The following is a 16,491-nucleotide window of genomic DNA, read 5'->3' on the forward strand; positions in this document are numbered from 1 at the left end:
GTAGATAGTATAAAAAATTACTTAAAAAACCATTTTCAAGATAAAATGATAGAGAAGTTCTTGACACAGACTGTATTTTCACATCATTGCCTGTGACAGAAACTAGCTAGGTGTTTACTATACTTTTGTCCTGGCCATACTGTTGAACCATACTGTCTAGACTGTTCTGAAGTTAGATGTGGCCAAATGGCCAAATGAGCTCTGGCCAAAAAGAATGTGAGTGAAAGTGATGTACACCACTTCCAGGCCTAACTAATAAGACTCTCATACTCCAGGTAATTGTAAACTATGTAACTAAATAAGTGCAATACTCTTAATTTTTTTCTTCTTTGGTGTCCTCAAAAACCTAAGAAAGTAAAGCCATGGTCAGAAGGAGCCTAGGTACTGAAGCTGCATGTATAGAAGAGTCACCTATTAATCAGAAACACCCACTTCTTACTTGAGTGAGAAATAAACTTCTGTTGTGTTAAATTCACATTCTGGGATTAAGCTATTATAACCACCAGGATTATGCCAGTACACTCACTAAAGTGAAGAATTTCTTCAAATACCTTAAAAAATATATGTAGTTGGAAAACATAGTTGTGTTACAGAGTTTGCAAGTAACTTCCAACAGAATGGGCCAAAGTTGATTTTGTGCATTCTGAAGTCAACAAGATCTTTCAACATTTTTTTTTAAAGTCAAATGATTATCCTTTAGTGGCAAAGAGCCCACTTCCTATTTGTGGCACACAGCTCAATTATCTACTTCTATCACTTTTAGAGTCTTTTTCTCTCTCTCCCCAAAACTTATTTTTTTTGAATAGCTTTTGACATACTTCACATGTTTCAGCTTAAAGCTTTCCATCAGGCTCTCTCTCACAATAAATGTCTAAGAAAACTGCCAATTTTCACAGAGAAGTGTGAGTCTTAATTTGTCTGTGATTATCTCTGTCTACTCAATATGATAATCACGTAAAACCAAGGAGTTTGTTTACCTGACTGTCACCTCAGTTGATTTACTGGCATTGGCTGCAACATTCCATTGAATTTTAACTGAAATTCCAATCCTAACTTGTTGAATGTATTCAGTTTATAGTATGATCCACAATGTAACTAAAAGCTGATGGTCTGACCCACTCTAGAAAATGTAAACTGCACAACTACAGAAATGCTATACCCAATTCAGTGTTTTCTTTGTACCTTTAATGTACTGTTTTCCAGATCCTTCTGCTTCTATTATTAAATTAATGGTGCATCTTAAAGTCAATATCTTATAATACGGAAATATAGTAGTTAAATCAATGTAATTATTCATGCTCAATATTCATCAAAGGATAAGTGAGTTACTAACAAAGCAGTAAGAGAAGACTACATGAAAACAAACAGGATGAAACTAACCCTTCATCTAAATAGTTATAGAAACTTTCTATGAAGAGATTAAGTTTTGAAGATTTTATAAATATTTAGAAAGGATTAGAAAATGAAAAGGAGTATTTCTGGTATGCTGGCGGTTTTTTGGGAAATGAGTGGAATTGAGGGAAAATTATATAATTGGTTAGTCAAAAGAATAAAGAGCAAGTGGGGTAAATCATATCACTGTATAGTTCAACTTCTTTCATATCTCTTTATTCAATCTTAGGCACAAAGGAGAGAATCAAGTCAACTGTACAGAGTGCCTTATTACAATACAAAGCTCTTTGCAGAGTAGGTGCTGTGGGGAGATAGAACAGTGAACCATGAAGACTGCAATCTTCAAGGAGCTTAAATTTAATAGAGGTTGTAAAACGTATGTGCCACAGCTAAAATATAATGCAAATAGCAATTAGTATTAAGTGAGAGGTATAAATAAAATCTGATATATAAAGGGAACAGAAATTATGTTCAGTAAGGAGAAATGGGAAAACTTAATGGAAAGACAGAATTTGAGCTAGACAATGACGGACTGATGGTGATGAGTGTAGGAAGAAGGCTGGACGAAAATATGGACAAGAGTGGAAAGATCAAAGTATGAATGCTATTCTAAAAAATCTGAATTTCAGTTAAACTACTAAATTTTTCAATGGCATAATAAATTAATTGTAATTGTTATTTTAAGATTTCTCTCACAACATCTGTAAAGTGAAGGGTTAGGGCAGCTGAATGAAAATGTTTATATGTGTGGCAGAATGGACACTAGATAAATAGAGTTAGTAGGATGATATAATAAACTAGGTAAAAAGTAAATAGAATCTAGAATAGGGTTAAAGCCTCTAGAAACTAGAAGGAGACAACTATGAGTTTCATTATGGGTTCAAATAGACATTTGCCAACTGGTCAAATATTGGGAAGAGGTTTTTAGTTTAGCCTTTTTCTTAAATAATAAATTAGTGTATGTCCTTTAATAAAATTTAAACAGTACACAGTGACATTAAATGAAAAGGTATCTCCTGCCTTATTCTCAACCCCTCAATGTAATTTATTTCTATCTTTATTCTTTCAATTGACTACTACAATAATTCTAAATAATATATTCATACTGCTTCATACATACTATAAAGAATTTAATCTCTTGATCATGTACACAAGGAGACAAGAATGTTCATTGTGCATAATCTGTAAGAGCTAAAACCTGAAATCAACTTAAACGTTCAACGAAAGAAAAGTAGATAAATACATAAATACTAATATGAAAGAACTACAGCTATATATATCAATATAGATAAATGTAAAAAAATGCTAAGTGAAAAAGTTACAGAAGAAAAGTTGTATCTATATTAAGATTAAATAGATGAAAGTAATACTATATATTGTAAGATAATACATATTATGGAAGTATAAACACACATGCATAGGTATCATAAACAACAAATTCAAGAGGGAAGGACCAGAAATATAGCTGTTTATTTCTTAAAAAATAAAAAGCTCTGAAGCATATACAGATGTGACACAGACCTTTGCTTTATTGTTCTCTATAATTTTCTTTTAAATGGAAACTTTTCACACTTTTTTCTTAGAAGAAAAAAGTTTACATTAAATACTGAATGTATTAAAAGTATCTTTATGTAATCTACCAAGTAATTCTTTTGAATATCACTTCATAAAAAGCTATTTCATTCTGGCACTATTTATCACCCTACTGACCTCTGCTGGTCCAGCAAGGGAGAGGATACTGCAGTTGTCTTCCTGTCTTTCTTGCCAGTTGAAGATGACGACTTAGGGCTTGATTTTCGTTTTGGAGATTTGCTAGACTTTCTTAGAGAAGGTGATGGAGATAACTTTGATCTAACCACTTCTGGTGAAACCTTCCAAAAGAATTCAGTAACTCAATTCAGAAACTCCTCCAATCATTGTTGTTATAATCAGACAACAAAGCACGTGCTTTTAAATTATACCAAACTTCAGATGAAGTATTAAGTGTTACAATAGCGACCACATATTAATATTAGTCTGGCTCCTGAACCTATGCTGTTAACCAATACTAACTGCCCCAACATAACACTAATATCAATAAAGCAAACTAAAATTATGAAATTTCAAAATCTCCTCAGAAAAAAAAATTATATTCAAATATATTGTATCTTTCTACTCTTTAAAAAAGAAACAAGTATTCTAGAAATAGCATGGGCCTAAAAACCAGAGGTATATAGATTCAAGTCCCATTTTACATTAGCTGGTGACTCCAGGCAACAGAAACTCAGTTTTGTTTATTCAATAACAAATATATGTCCTATTTATCTAATAGAGAAATGTGAAGATTAATTAACATATGTGAAGTATCGATATCCTAATACAACTTAAGATGTAGCAAGCAGCTAATGAGTTCTCTGATCAATACTCATTTTGATGTTAATTACTAACAAATTTCAATAAATAGCATACCTCCTTTTTAATAATAATTTCTTCTCTTTTCTCCATGTTTTCTTGTTCCAGCTTCATTAATTCCCTCTGTATCTTTTGACGCTTCATTTCCAATGACAACTCATGAACATAATCATAATTAATATCTCCATTGTCAGAATCTTTAAAATAAAAATTCCATTACTTGTCGGAAACTATAATTATCTATACCAAAAATTAGAGAAAATTTTTCAACTACTTTTTATACAAATTAAAATGGTAGATTCTTTAACAAGAACAACATACTTCAAAAAGATAAAAGAAATAACACTGTTTCTATAAAGAATTAAAATCAATATGGCTAATTTCTTTATGAAAACAAACATTTTTAAGGTTCCTGGGTTTTCTGGAAGTGATTTTGGGCTGTTTGGGTTTTTGGTTAGGAGATGGAATTTTTAAAAGATACAATTAGGGCTTCCCTGGTGGCGCAGTGGTTGAGAGTCCGCCTGCCGATGCAGGGGACGTGGGTTTGTGCCCCGGTCCGGGAAGATCCCACATGCCGCGGCGCGGCTGGGCCCGTGAGCCATGGTCGCTGCGCCTGCGCGTCCGGAGCCTGTGCTCCGCAACGGGAGAGGCCACAGCACTGAGAGGGCCGCGGACCACCAAAAAAAAAAAAAAAAAGATACAATTAAAACACTCAGCTATAAATTCTAAGCATTAAAGGCACCAAAGCCTTCAATATTTCATGCTGCATATGATATGATTATCTTCTTCATTTTCTTAAAGACTCAGTATTAAATTAAGGTCACATTAGGTGTGCAATACTGTTTCCATAGTTTTGTTGCTTTTTAAAAATTAATATCCTAAGTAATTTGTATCTAAAAATAAAGTTAAGTAATTTTAATACTAATGTGTACATGAGCTAATTTCTGAAAAATCTATAACATTTTCATTATAAGTGATTTGTACTAGTTTCTTAGACTAGAACTGTCCATCTCTTCAATGGATCTGATAGCATGTATCTATTTCTATTCATCCTTTCCAAGGAAAAGAATCTGAGGGTTGGTTTGGGTGGGGGAAGAGTGGTGTGAAGAACTGTTTCATTACAACATGTAGTTTTCAGAGGCTCCTGGCACTGCTACCTATTTGCTAATAATGCCAAAAGCCTGGAGGAGGAAATTTCACTGACTTCTATTCTAACACATGAACACACTGGGCTTGACCGATTATAAACTGAGGTGCCTTCTCAAGCTATACTTTTAGCACTTAAGATCATCACTTCTTAACCTGGGGTAGAGAAATAAAATGAAGAACTAAAAAATAAAGACAAGGAGTCCTACTTGATTGCTTAAAGCACAAAACAAACGGACATCATTGGCATGTACAGGTAAATACATTAGAATGAAAACTATCCATTCATGCTTGAGGACTAAGAGGGTAATTATATATCTTATTATCTGCGTCACAAAACTTGATTACTCATCTTATACTGGTGTATGATGATAATTTCTCACTAAATACATAACACTGACTAAATCATGCTTTTCAGTCAGCAAGCAATTACTAAATATTTATGGGCATGCAGTTTTTACTACACAAAATAATTAAAGATACTGAATTTAATTAAATGAATAGTGGCTATCTCTAGTTACGATTTTACACTCCGCTGAGACACTTTACATCAGTGAATAGTAGGGTTCGATGATCCTGTCTGTTGTGTTCTTAAATTATTAACAGATAAAATTTCATTATCAAATACTAACGGTAAAACAAAGGAAAGGGTAATTAATTGAGAAGAATGATTTACAGTGTTTCTGAAGGTATTATCAATAATGTTTTGCTCATCTACAAACTGCTATCTGGGAATATCACCCATACAGAACACATGTAAAAAAATGACAAATTGGTTTTCAGTCTTTAATCCCTAACCACTCAACCAAGGGAGAAGTTCGGGTAGGGGGAGACCTGAGCAGTTAAAATATATGTCGAAGTCAAGGTACTATAGCTAATATATTTTGCTTAGAGGGAAAGCTCTCAAGTCTTTACTCAGAAACTACTTATTCTAACTTTATGCATATCTGTTATAATCAAACATAAGATGTTTTCCCAATCTATAAGAGATGGGCTATGAAGTAGGCACAATGCAACTGATAATAGTCTGACAAAAGAAAAATCAGAAAGCACAAAACATTAGGAGAGGACTCAAAAACAGAGTCTGAGGAGGGGAGGGATAAATTGGGAGATTGGGACTGACATATACACACTATTATATATAAAATAGATAACTAATAATAACCTGCTGTATAGCACAGGGAACTCTACTCAGTACTCTGTAATGGCTTACATAGGAAAAGAATCCTTAAAAAAAAAAAAAAGGAGTGGATATAGGTATATGTATAACTGAATCACTTTGCTGTACACCTGAAACTAACACAACATTGTAAATCAACTATACTCCAATAAAATTTTATTTTAAAAAAGGAGTCAAACCATTTAATAAGTTTAGAAAATGTCTCTCGTGTCTTACAGCTTAAGGTTATCATTACAATTACCTTAGAATCATCTATATGAATCAGCTGTTATAAATCATCAGGAAAATATTAAATATAATTAGAATGGCACATTTAACAGGCAGAGATTTTTTAAGAATATGTAACAAAAATACATCTAGTACATAAGGTTGACATTCTTTATATATAAAGAACTCTTACTAATTAAAAGAATGGGCAAAGGACATGAACAGATATAAACACAAAAAGAAACACAAATGATATATAAATAAGCCTTTTTCATGTATTAAAGAGCCATTTTTTCCCTAATTATAATATTTGGTACTGGCAAAGGCACAGATAACAGGCATGTTCATTCTTTGGAGGTAGCAATGTAAACTAATATTTCTAGCCTGGAAAATAATTTGGCAGTATGGGTAAAAGCTTTAAGAACATTCATACCCTTTAATATGACAATTTTACTTCCAGCAATCTACTGTATGCAAGTAATCATATTCAATAGATATAAAAATAAGCCTTTATATTTATACTCTTCTACACACATTGCCCCATAGAAAGATTTTTCCATGTCATACACAAAGGTAAAACATCTTCATTTTAACATGTGCAAAGCATTTCATGATATGAACATATCATAGCTTAACCATTTTCCTTCTGACATTTACTTTGTTTTCAATAGTTTGCTGTTATAAACAAGACTTCAATGAACATTTTGATACCTACCTTAGTTTACAGGAGCAAGTATTTTTTTTAGAACAAACTAGATTTGCTGGACAAAAGGTAAGTATGATTTTTATTTTTAATATTGCCGAATTATACTCCAAAATAGCTTTACCAATGTAAACTTCCACTTGATAATACTTAGTTTTCATTTCTGCCAATCTGATGGGTGAAGAATGCTATCTCTATTTCCACTGGCATTTCCCTGTAGTAAGGCTGAGCATTTATTGTCCATTTCTATTTCCTCTATGAATTTCGTAACCAATTTTTGTTTCTCTTCCCTATTTTCCAACTGGACTATCCTTTTCTTATATATTTGTGGAATTTCATTATAGGTTTATGCAGTGCTTTTATTATATGGTTACACATTACACATGTCAAATACTTTCTTACAGTGATCTTTAATAGATCACTTGCGTGTTTAGTTTCACAAAAAATTTTGAATCCTTATATAATCAAATCTTTTACAGCTTCTGGATTTTATGCTTTATTTTAGGAGGATGTACATACCACCAAGATTGCCAAAATATGTTCATTCATTTTCTCCTCTACTGAAATACTTTTGCTTTTTATATTACTGCACTGGTCCTTATGGTAAACAAATATGATAAATTTAGGGAACCAAATAAAAACAAAGACTTGGGAGTGGGGAGCTGGAAACACAGAAAGCAATCCGATAATGAAAAGTTTTGTAGGTACAAAAGAATTTGTACTTGATCCTCAAGGCAATGGGAAATCAGAGAATTTTAAATAGGGGAATGAAATGAACCAATTTATTCTTTTAAAAGCTCACTCTAACTCAGAGAATGAGAGAGGTATTTGTAATACATATATCTGATGAAGATCTCATATTCAGAATATATAAAGAATACTCAATTAAAAAAAACAGTAACACAATAAAACAGTAGGCAGAAGTCGAGAGTAGAATTTATAAAACAGGTTGTACAATGGCCAAAAATGTGAAAAAGTTCTCAATTTCATTACTCATTAGGGAAATGCACACTAAATCCACAAAAAGATACTACCACACACCTCCAGAATGGCTAAGATGAGAAAGGCAAAAAACAACAGAGAAAGGAGAATCATTTTTGACTTGACATTATCCACTAAAGATGAACATATGAAAACTCCATGGCCCAGCAATCCTACTCCCAAGCATAAACTCAAGGGAAATGGGTACATGTTTACCAAAGATCTGATTAGGAATAGTAATAGCAACTTATTCATAACAGCCCAAAACTAGAAATTACTCAAATGTTTATCCACAGAATGAATAAATTATGGTACATTCAGTGAAATACTATATACCAGTAGAATTAATGAACTATAACCATACGCAATAATCTCACAGACATACTGTAAGCAAAAGAAGCTAAGCGGGGACTTCCCTGGTGGTGCAGTGGTTAAGAATCCACTTGGCAATGCAAGGGACACAGGTTCGAGCCCTGGTCCGGGAAGATCCCACATGCAGCAGAGCAACTACGCCCGTGCGCCACAACTACGGAGCCTGTGCTCTAGAGCCCACGAGCCACAACTGCTGAAGCCCACGCGCCTGGAGCCTGTGCTCCGCAACAAGAGAAACCACCGCGATGAGAAGCCTGCGTGCCACAAAGTAGTCCCCGCTCGCTGCAACTAGAGAAAGCCCGTGCACAGCAACAGAGATCCAACACAGCCAAAAATTAAATAAATAAATTTATTAAAAAATAAAAAGAAGCTAAGCACAAAAAGAGTACATGCTATAGGTTCTATTTATATAGAGCTCAAAAGCAGACAAAACTAATCCATGGTGGCAGAAAATCAGGACAGCAGTTATCTTTGGGAGATGGGGGCTGGGAGGCAGTAACTGGAAAGGGAGTACAAGGGGGCTTATGGGATACTAATAATTTTCTATTTATTGATGGGTGCTGGTTATACAAGGCTGTTCTGTTCATGAAAATTCAGTAAGTTGTACACATGAATCATGCACTCTTCTGAACATATTATTATACCTCAGTAAAAAAAAATTCTGTGAAGAGTATTCTGCCTTTAAGTGAAGAATGATTTAGGAGACAAGGCTAATCTCAAGGCATGAGGTTAGGAGGTTATTTAATAAAATATATTTATAGGCAACAAATATCTTAAGAACTAGAATATTAGTAGTAATTTAGAGAAACAGATGGTTCTGAAAGACATTCAGTAGATAGAAATGTTCAGAATTCCATAAATGTCTGGGTTGAGGGGAAAAAGTAGTATCAACAATGACTCTTAGAAAAGGGAACCCTCTTGTACTGTTGGTGGCAATGTAAATTGATACAGCCACTATGGAGAACAGTATGGAGTTTCCTTAAAAAACTAAAAATAGAGCTACCATACAACCCAGCAATCCCACTACTGGGCATATACCCTGAGAAAACCATAATTCAAAAAGACACATGCACCCCAGTGTTCACTGCAGCACTATTTACAATAGCCAGGTCATGGAAGCAACCTAAATGACCATCATCAGATGAATGGATAAACATATATACAATGGAATATTACTCAGCCATAAAAAGGAATGAAATTGGGTCATTTGTAGGGATGTGGATGGACCTAGAGACTGTCATACAGAGTGAAGTAAGTCAGAAAGAGAAAAACAAATATTAAAAAAAAAATATTAACGCTTATACGTGGGATCTAGAAAAATGGTACAGATGAACCGGTTTGCAAGAAGAAATAGAGACATAGATGTAGAGACAAACGTATGGACACCAAGGGGGGAAAGTGGGGATGGGATGAATTGGGAGACTGGGATTGATAATATACACACTAATATGTATAAAGTAGATAATTAAAAAACAAAACAACGGAACAATGACTCTCAGGCTTTTGGGAAACCAGTAGGAAAGTGGTGCCCTTAAGATATGGGACTCAGATGGAGGCATCCAGTTGGTAGATGCCTCAATTAAGAGCTCCAGATATTGGAGTCATTAATACATAGATGTTAATGATGCCCTGGGAGCATGATTTCATCTGGAGAGAAAAATGGAAAATGAGAAGAAAAGAAGTCTTGGTAAAGGGGAAACAACTAAAAATTTTAGAAGCTGCTTCTAGAGACAAGTGGTTCTCAAAGAGTAGTCTGAGGACTCCTAAGGATTCCCAAGACAATTTCTAGAGTTCCAGGAGATCAAAAATATTTCTGTAATACTACATTATTTGCCTGGTTTACTCACTCTCTCTTGAGTATATAGTGGAGTTTTCCAGAAGTCACGTGATATGTGATATCAGTAACAGATTGAATGCAGAAGCAGATATGAAAATCTAGAGGTCTTTCATTAAGCCAGTTAAGAGTTCACTTTAAGAAGTTAAAAAGATTTTCAGGGAGTTTCCTGGTGGTTTTGTGGTTAGGATTCGGCGCGTTCCTGCTGTGGCCCAGGTTTAATCCCTGGTTGGAGAACTGATCCCGCAAGCCTAGCGGTGTAGCCAAAAAAACCCCCAAAACTGTGCAAAAACATGTAAAACATTGCCACCTCCTCCAATTTCTATTTTTGCTTTGCAAAGCATAGCTATTTTCCATAAAAGTATATGTTACGTTTACTGCTGTCATTGTTAAATAAATTAATAAATATTTTAAAATGTTCTCAGAACCAATTTCTAATATGGAGACTAATGAAACAGATAATCCACAAAAGTTCTTTGGGGTCTATAAAAAGAGTGAAAAGTGTCCTGAGACCTAAAACTTTGACAATTACTCATACAGATCAACTTCTTCTGAGTCAAGCTAAAATTGCTATTCACTTTAGACTGAAAATGCAGAAGGTAAATATATTAAATGAGCTCAGTCTAACTCCATGCTTCAATATTCCTTAAAACAGAAAAACCACAGAGATACACAACAATCAGAACCTCAAGAGAAAGAGTAAGAAACAGCAATGTATTCTGTATGTAAAACTACTTTAAGAGACATTTACTCACCTTTTAAAAGAATTTCACATATAAAAGCCTCTTGTAGTAAAATCACTTTCGTTTTTTAAAGATGATAGTGTGAGCGAAGCCTTGGGAATCAACATTTAAGGGATAGACAGCATACAAGGAGCCTCTATGTAAGACCAAAGGGCTTCAACAGGAGAACAGAAAACCTGACAAATGATAGATGGAAGCCAAGGGGAAAGTGTTTCAAGAAGACAGAGGCTCTGGGATGTGTCACATGCTGCAGAAAGGTTATAGAAGAAGGAGACAAGTATGTCTCCTTTTAGTCAGCAAAGAGGAGGTTATAAAGAACAGTTTTAGTGAAGACAAGGGTCAGAAGACTGAATAAATATGAGGGGGAAAAGTAGAATTTGGTTGTAAAGTGGGAATAAGCAGGGTGATGGCTCTAAATAATACGAGGAGAAGAGAAAATGTGCCAAGATGGATGTTAAAGCTGTAAAAGAGAAGGCAAAATAAATGAACAAGACTGCAGAGGTGGGAGGAAATCAGGGGAATATAACCTTATGCAGCAGGGCGGAGGCCCCTTGTAAAGAAAAAGAGGGAAGTGAGAAAGTTTAGATGTGTATGAAAGACTAGTTTATAGGTGTGGTGGCAGGAAGCTGAAAAGAGTCTGTGGATAAAGAAGGCTTCCCTGGTGGCGCAGTGGTTGAGAGTCCGCCTGCCGATGCAGGGGACACGGGTTCGTGCCCCGGTCCAGGAAGATCCCACAATGCTGCGGAGCGGCTGGGCCCGTGAGCCGTGGCCGCTGAACCTGCGCGTCTGGAGCCTGTGCTCCGCGACTGGAGAGGCCACAACAGTGAGAGGCGGGGCTGGAAGGTTTGAGATTTAAGGAGAGGGTTTGAAAGAGCTACTATAAAGAAAAGGAGCAAACTAACTTAGGCTTTTCTGAACCTTTAAAATGTTCAACAATTAGCATGCATTATTGTAATGGGAATAGAAGTTTCTATTTTGAAAAATAAGCAGCCAATATATTTCGGAATGTATTTTATACAAAAATAATTAAAATGAAAAAAAATGTTGAGTGTGTTAAGAGTTAATCCCTTAGAATTTAGGAAAAGTTAGCCATTCATCCTTGAACAGTTAAGGCTTGTAATATTTTATTTACTGCTATTTTGTAGGAGGTATTAGATTTATTTATGAAGTCGCATGAAGTAATCATAGAGAAGTTTCCTACTTGTTCTTAGAAGCAACGTTTTAACAGACAATACTGTATAAAGATGGAATGGATTTCCTTAAAAAGTACTGATGTTCAAATTACCGGACAGCCATTTAAGGTACTTTTCAAGTATTAGTAAGTTTTCAGAGATAGTTCTTAAATATAGTAGTAAAGATTTTAGGCTTGCAGGCTCTTGGCTGTCATAGTACTCAACTCATCTATTGTAGCTCAAAAGCAGCCACAGAAAATATGTAACCAACAGACATGGCTGTTCTCCAATAAAACTTTATTGCAAAAAATGGTGGCAGGCCCACAGCTATAATTTTCTAGCCCCTGGTTTAAGTTTTCAGCTATCTGATGAGGAAGTTGCTTACATCCTTAAACTCTTTAGTTTTGTCATCTATAAGTAGAGTAACAAAGCTACTGATTTAATGAGGTAATTATATGTTATATTAAAATGCCCAGTACACCCAACACATTCAACAAATGTGAGTTCCCCTTCTCTGTATTTGGTAGTGTGAGGCTACAGTGCTCACATTCCAGAAGATCACAGAAGTAGAGAAGAGAGAACATTCATGGTGTGGAAAGTAAATGCTTACTTGTTAAAGACAATGACTCAAAAATAATTTTGTTAATTTCTGACGAACAAATTCCAGGTCTCAATTATCATCTGATTTCAATTTCTTGAAAGATAAAATCCAACAATGTTTTAGAAATAATTTTCCTAGGTCTTTAAGGTTTAAGAATCTCACTTTTAATATTTTATGCAAAACAATAAATTTAGATTCTTTTAAATCTTGGTACTGAGGAACTTAAAAATTTACAAATGTAATAAAATTCCAAAGGACTGTGATGCTGTACAGTAAGTTCTAGGGAGAACAGCTTTCTTTGCTTTTGTTCTGCTATTATACGCCATTTTCTGCCTTATAGCTCAGTAAGATAGACACAAGTCAATTAGACAATTCTGAAACTATAGCTGGAAAGTGTTTTGAAGCCCAAGGAAGTCTACAAAGCGAATAATCAATAAATTGACTATATAAACAAAGATTTTTTGAAACTCACCATCTCTATTAGTTTCCCATTCTACATTTTCTTCTTCACTTTCTGGAGTTCTCTCCTTAGTGATTTTTATGTCTTCCTTTTCCCTATGTCTCCCTCTTGAAGATTCTTTCTAAAAAGTACATACATACATATGGGTTATTATATTTATAAAAACTACATGAGGTAGTTACTATAATACAGAATATTTCTAACTTCATCTTTGTTTCATTAAAGAATCAGTCTTGCAAATAATCACGCATCCAGTAAGTAGAGGAAGTAACACGTTCTAGAGTACCACGATGAAAAGACTGTACTATTATCTATTTTACTAAAGAACGGCAACTTGGTAAATGTTTGAAGTAACTAAGATTTTAAAAGATACAACGAAAATTGAATAATAAGCATTTGGTAGTATACTACATACTCAGTTTCTACGTGAAAATTACAGGGTTAAGTTTAAAACGGATAAAGTACAACTGGAGGAATTGTAAGTGACTATATTTTAAAATGACTTAAAAAGGTTACACCGTTCACAGTAGATTCTCAAATATAATTGCTGATCTAAGACTTGTCATATACTAACGTAAAAGCATTTACCTACAGCTAAAGATAAATCCAAACTCATCTAATAATTTTATAAATGCTTTAAAAGGGGAGATTTTCCCTATTTTGATGAAACCAAAATGGTAACTAAAATAGTTAGAAAAGTTACCTTTACATTTCAGCTAAAAACCAAAAAGTTTTACATTTTATTCCAGGTATAACAGTAGCCTATAGACAAAGCAGGACAACAGTGATTCAGCTCGTAAATTTTAATTAAATATCCTGTTACATAAGATGAAGACTCTAAACCACATTTTACTAGGTGGTAAGAAAATAACCAGTGTCATGGAATTGTTATCTTCCCCCCACCATGTCTCACTTTTATCAACACTAAATCCTGACTATGAAAGACACTAACACACAAGGACATTAAGTGCTGAGAGTTCTTTCTGGGCAATACCAGACATAAAATTTGGCTGCTTAAAACACAAATTAATTTCTCTTTGTCTTCTTTTTAAAGAACTCTAGCATATAACTGCCCCTAAATTTTACTTATTTAGGTATGAAGTCATGTTGTAAGTATTACTGCTAAATGACACATATAGTTGCTGGTACGACAACAGAGGCTGACAAATATCATTAAAAGATTATATAATTATATCAGCCAGGACAAAACGGTAAAAGGTCAAAAAAAGAGAAAGAAAAAAGAAATGCACTCCTATTTGTACATAAGACAAAGGAGAAAAAGGAACACAATCTATTTTTATTCTTGAAACACATTTTGTGGAATATCTATGAAGAGCTATTCTATATCCCAGGTAACTTTTGAATGTTCTGTAGATCACACCCACTATAAATATACATTAGTATGTGCTATATCAAAAAATTTTCATAGAAAGTTCTCTCCAAATTACTAAATAATATATTCTGGGTTTTTTTGTCTATAAGGTAGCAGACTACATTCGTCTATATGTAGTTGTAATACCAACTACAAATGTAGCTGAAAAGGGTTTCAGAGCAATAATTCTGGTACTGGAAAACAAAATAATCTGCAAGTTTGTAACAGAATATTTTTAACAGATTTAGAAACAGATATAATAATCTCAATAAATTTCATTAATAATTTATGTATTTCATAATATTTACCCTACCTATTGAAATTATATAATTTTTGTATTACCTATTGTTTTCCAATATGACTCTAATACTGCCCCCAGAGATCACATATAACTTCTATTATTAAGTACTAGAGATTGAATGCAGGCTTCAATATGTGGTGGAATTTCAAGTTAGGAGATATGTTTTTTCCTAATACTTTGTCACTATCCCACCTCAAATCATAATAGAGGAAATTATTTTGATAACACCTAAGGCTTAGGTCATTTTTTTAAATGTTGTATTTCCTCATTTTTCCACTTCAATAGTGTATAACTTGTTTAGGCATGTTATTCCTTGTAAAATGAAATTATTTCCCTCTTTCTCTGATCATATTCAAATATAAAGGGTCTGGTATTACTTGTCCCATGTAGTACAGCATGGTCTGCTCTTTCACCTTCCTGTAATTTCTTGAATAGAATGGACTATCATCTTACTGCTCTTATATGCAAACATATTAATTAGAGGTACAACCATTTGATTATTACGTATTCTAAATTAATCATTCTGGAACATGTACATGTTGAAATACTTGTTAAAGAACCACAATATTTTAGCCAGTACCCATGGGATATTTTATGAATTCAGAATTATTTGGATTTCAAAATATATTAACTAACAATGCCAGTAGGGTCTGGAGCAGCAACCTATAATCAAATATACTGATATTTTTGCAGCAAAATATATGAATTCACCAACTGGGTAAAGACTGTATAATAAGCTTCATATCAATTAAAATCAGGTTTTGCTGCCAAATAAGTCTATGCTTAACTTAGGGAAAATGTATGGTTTTAAATGTCTCTTACATTTCAGCAATGCAATAAATAATTGTGAACTCTACTTTCACTTTATTTCTACTTTATATTACATTTATTTCTTAAACATTGTATGTATGGACAGATTATATTTATTATAAATTTTATTTTTAGCTAGTAAGGAGGCATTACCAAGAATACTATCTAAAAAGAAGTGTTGAGGCAAAAAGAATTGAAAACCAATATTAACTGGATTAGCAACCATAATAATAAAATGTTAGGGGTCTTTGAAGTAATATAATTCAATTTCCTACCCCATGCTGAAATGTTTTTCCTAAATATTGTACAGTTATAGAAGTCCTCTAATAGAATAATTTCACGGAAAAAAAGATTTACTCCCAAGGTCTCCACTCACAGCTCTCCACTGTTGCATTCTTTGCTCCCATTTTCAGAAAGTTCTAAGTATTAGAAAATTATTTCTTATACTGATCACAACTCTTTTACACCTCTCCAGAATTTCTATTGATCGGAACTAGTTCTGACCTCTAGAATCGTGCAAAACAAATCTAATAATTCTTCCACATGATAGCTATTTAAATATTTCAACAGTCACTAAATCTCTTCAACACCTTCTTATATCAGGCCAAAGATACTCTACACACTGATCATACATGAATATTTCACAATTTCCACACCCCTCACTACTCTGTCATCTTCTCTGGGCACACTAATTTGCCAATGTTGCTTCAATAAAACGTGATAACTAAAATTAACCTAGTCCTGCCAGAGCAGCATAGAGCATATAGCTTCCACCTCTCCTAGTATAGAACTGAAATTATTCTTGCATTAATGAACTTGTTTTGTG

At 33.8% G+C, this 16,491-nt stretch overlaps 1 protein-coding gene across 5 annotated transcripts in view; it reads right to left on the reverse strand.

Moving 5' to 3' along the window:
- ZC3H13 (zinc finger CCCH-type containing 13) overlaps positions 1 to 16,491 on the reverse strand; it is an 86,886-nt gene that overhangs the window by 45,503 nt on the left and 24,892 nt on the right. For all 5 annotated transcript variants that reach the window (XM_024755430.1, XM_024755433.1, XM_024755432.1 and 2 more), the window contains exons 5-7: positions 13,195 to 13,303; positions 3,841 to 3,980; positions 3,103 to 3,263 (exon numbers count right to left, since the gene is read on the reverse strand). In XM_024755430.1, coding sequence (XP_024611198.1) covers positions 3,103 to 3,263; positions 3,841 to 3,980; positions 13,195 to 13,303 — 410 coding nt within the window. The remainder of the gene's footprint in view (positions 1 to 3,102; positions 3,264 to 3,840; positions 3,981 to 13,194; positions 13,304 to 16,491) is intronic.

The sequence above is a fragment of the Neophocaena asiaeorientalis genome, unplaced genomic scaffold, assembly GCF_003031525.2.
Source record: "Neophocaena asiaeorientalis asiaeorientalis breed wild unplaced genomic scaffold, Neophocaena_asiaeorientalis_V1.1 scaffold59, whole genome shotgun sequence".
In the NCBI taxonomy this organism is placed as follows: Eukaryota; Metazoa; Chordata; class Mammalia; order Artiodactyla; family Phocoenidae; genus Neophocaena; species Neophocaena asiaeorientalis.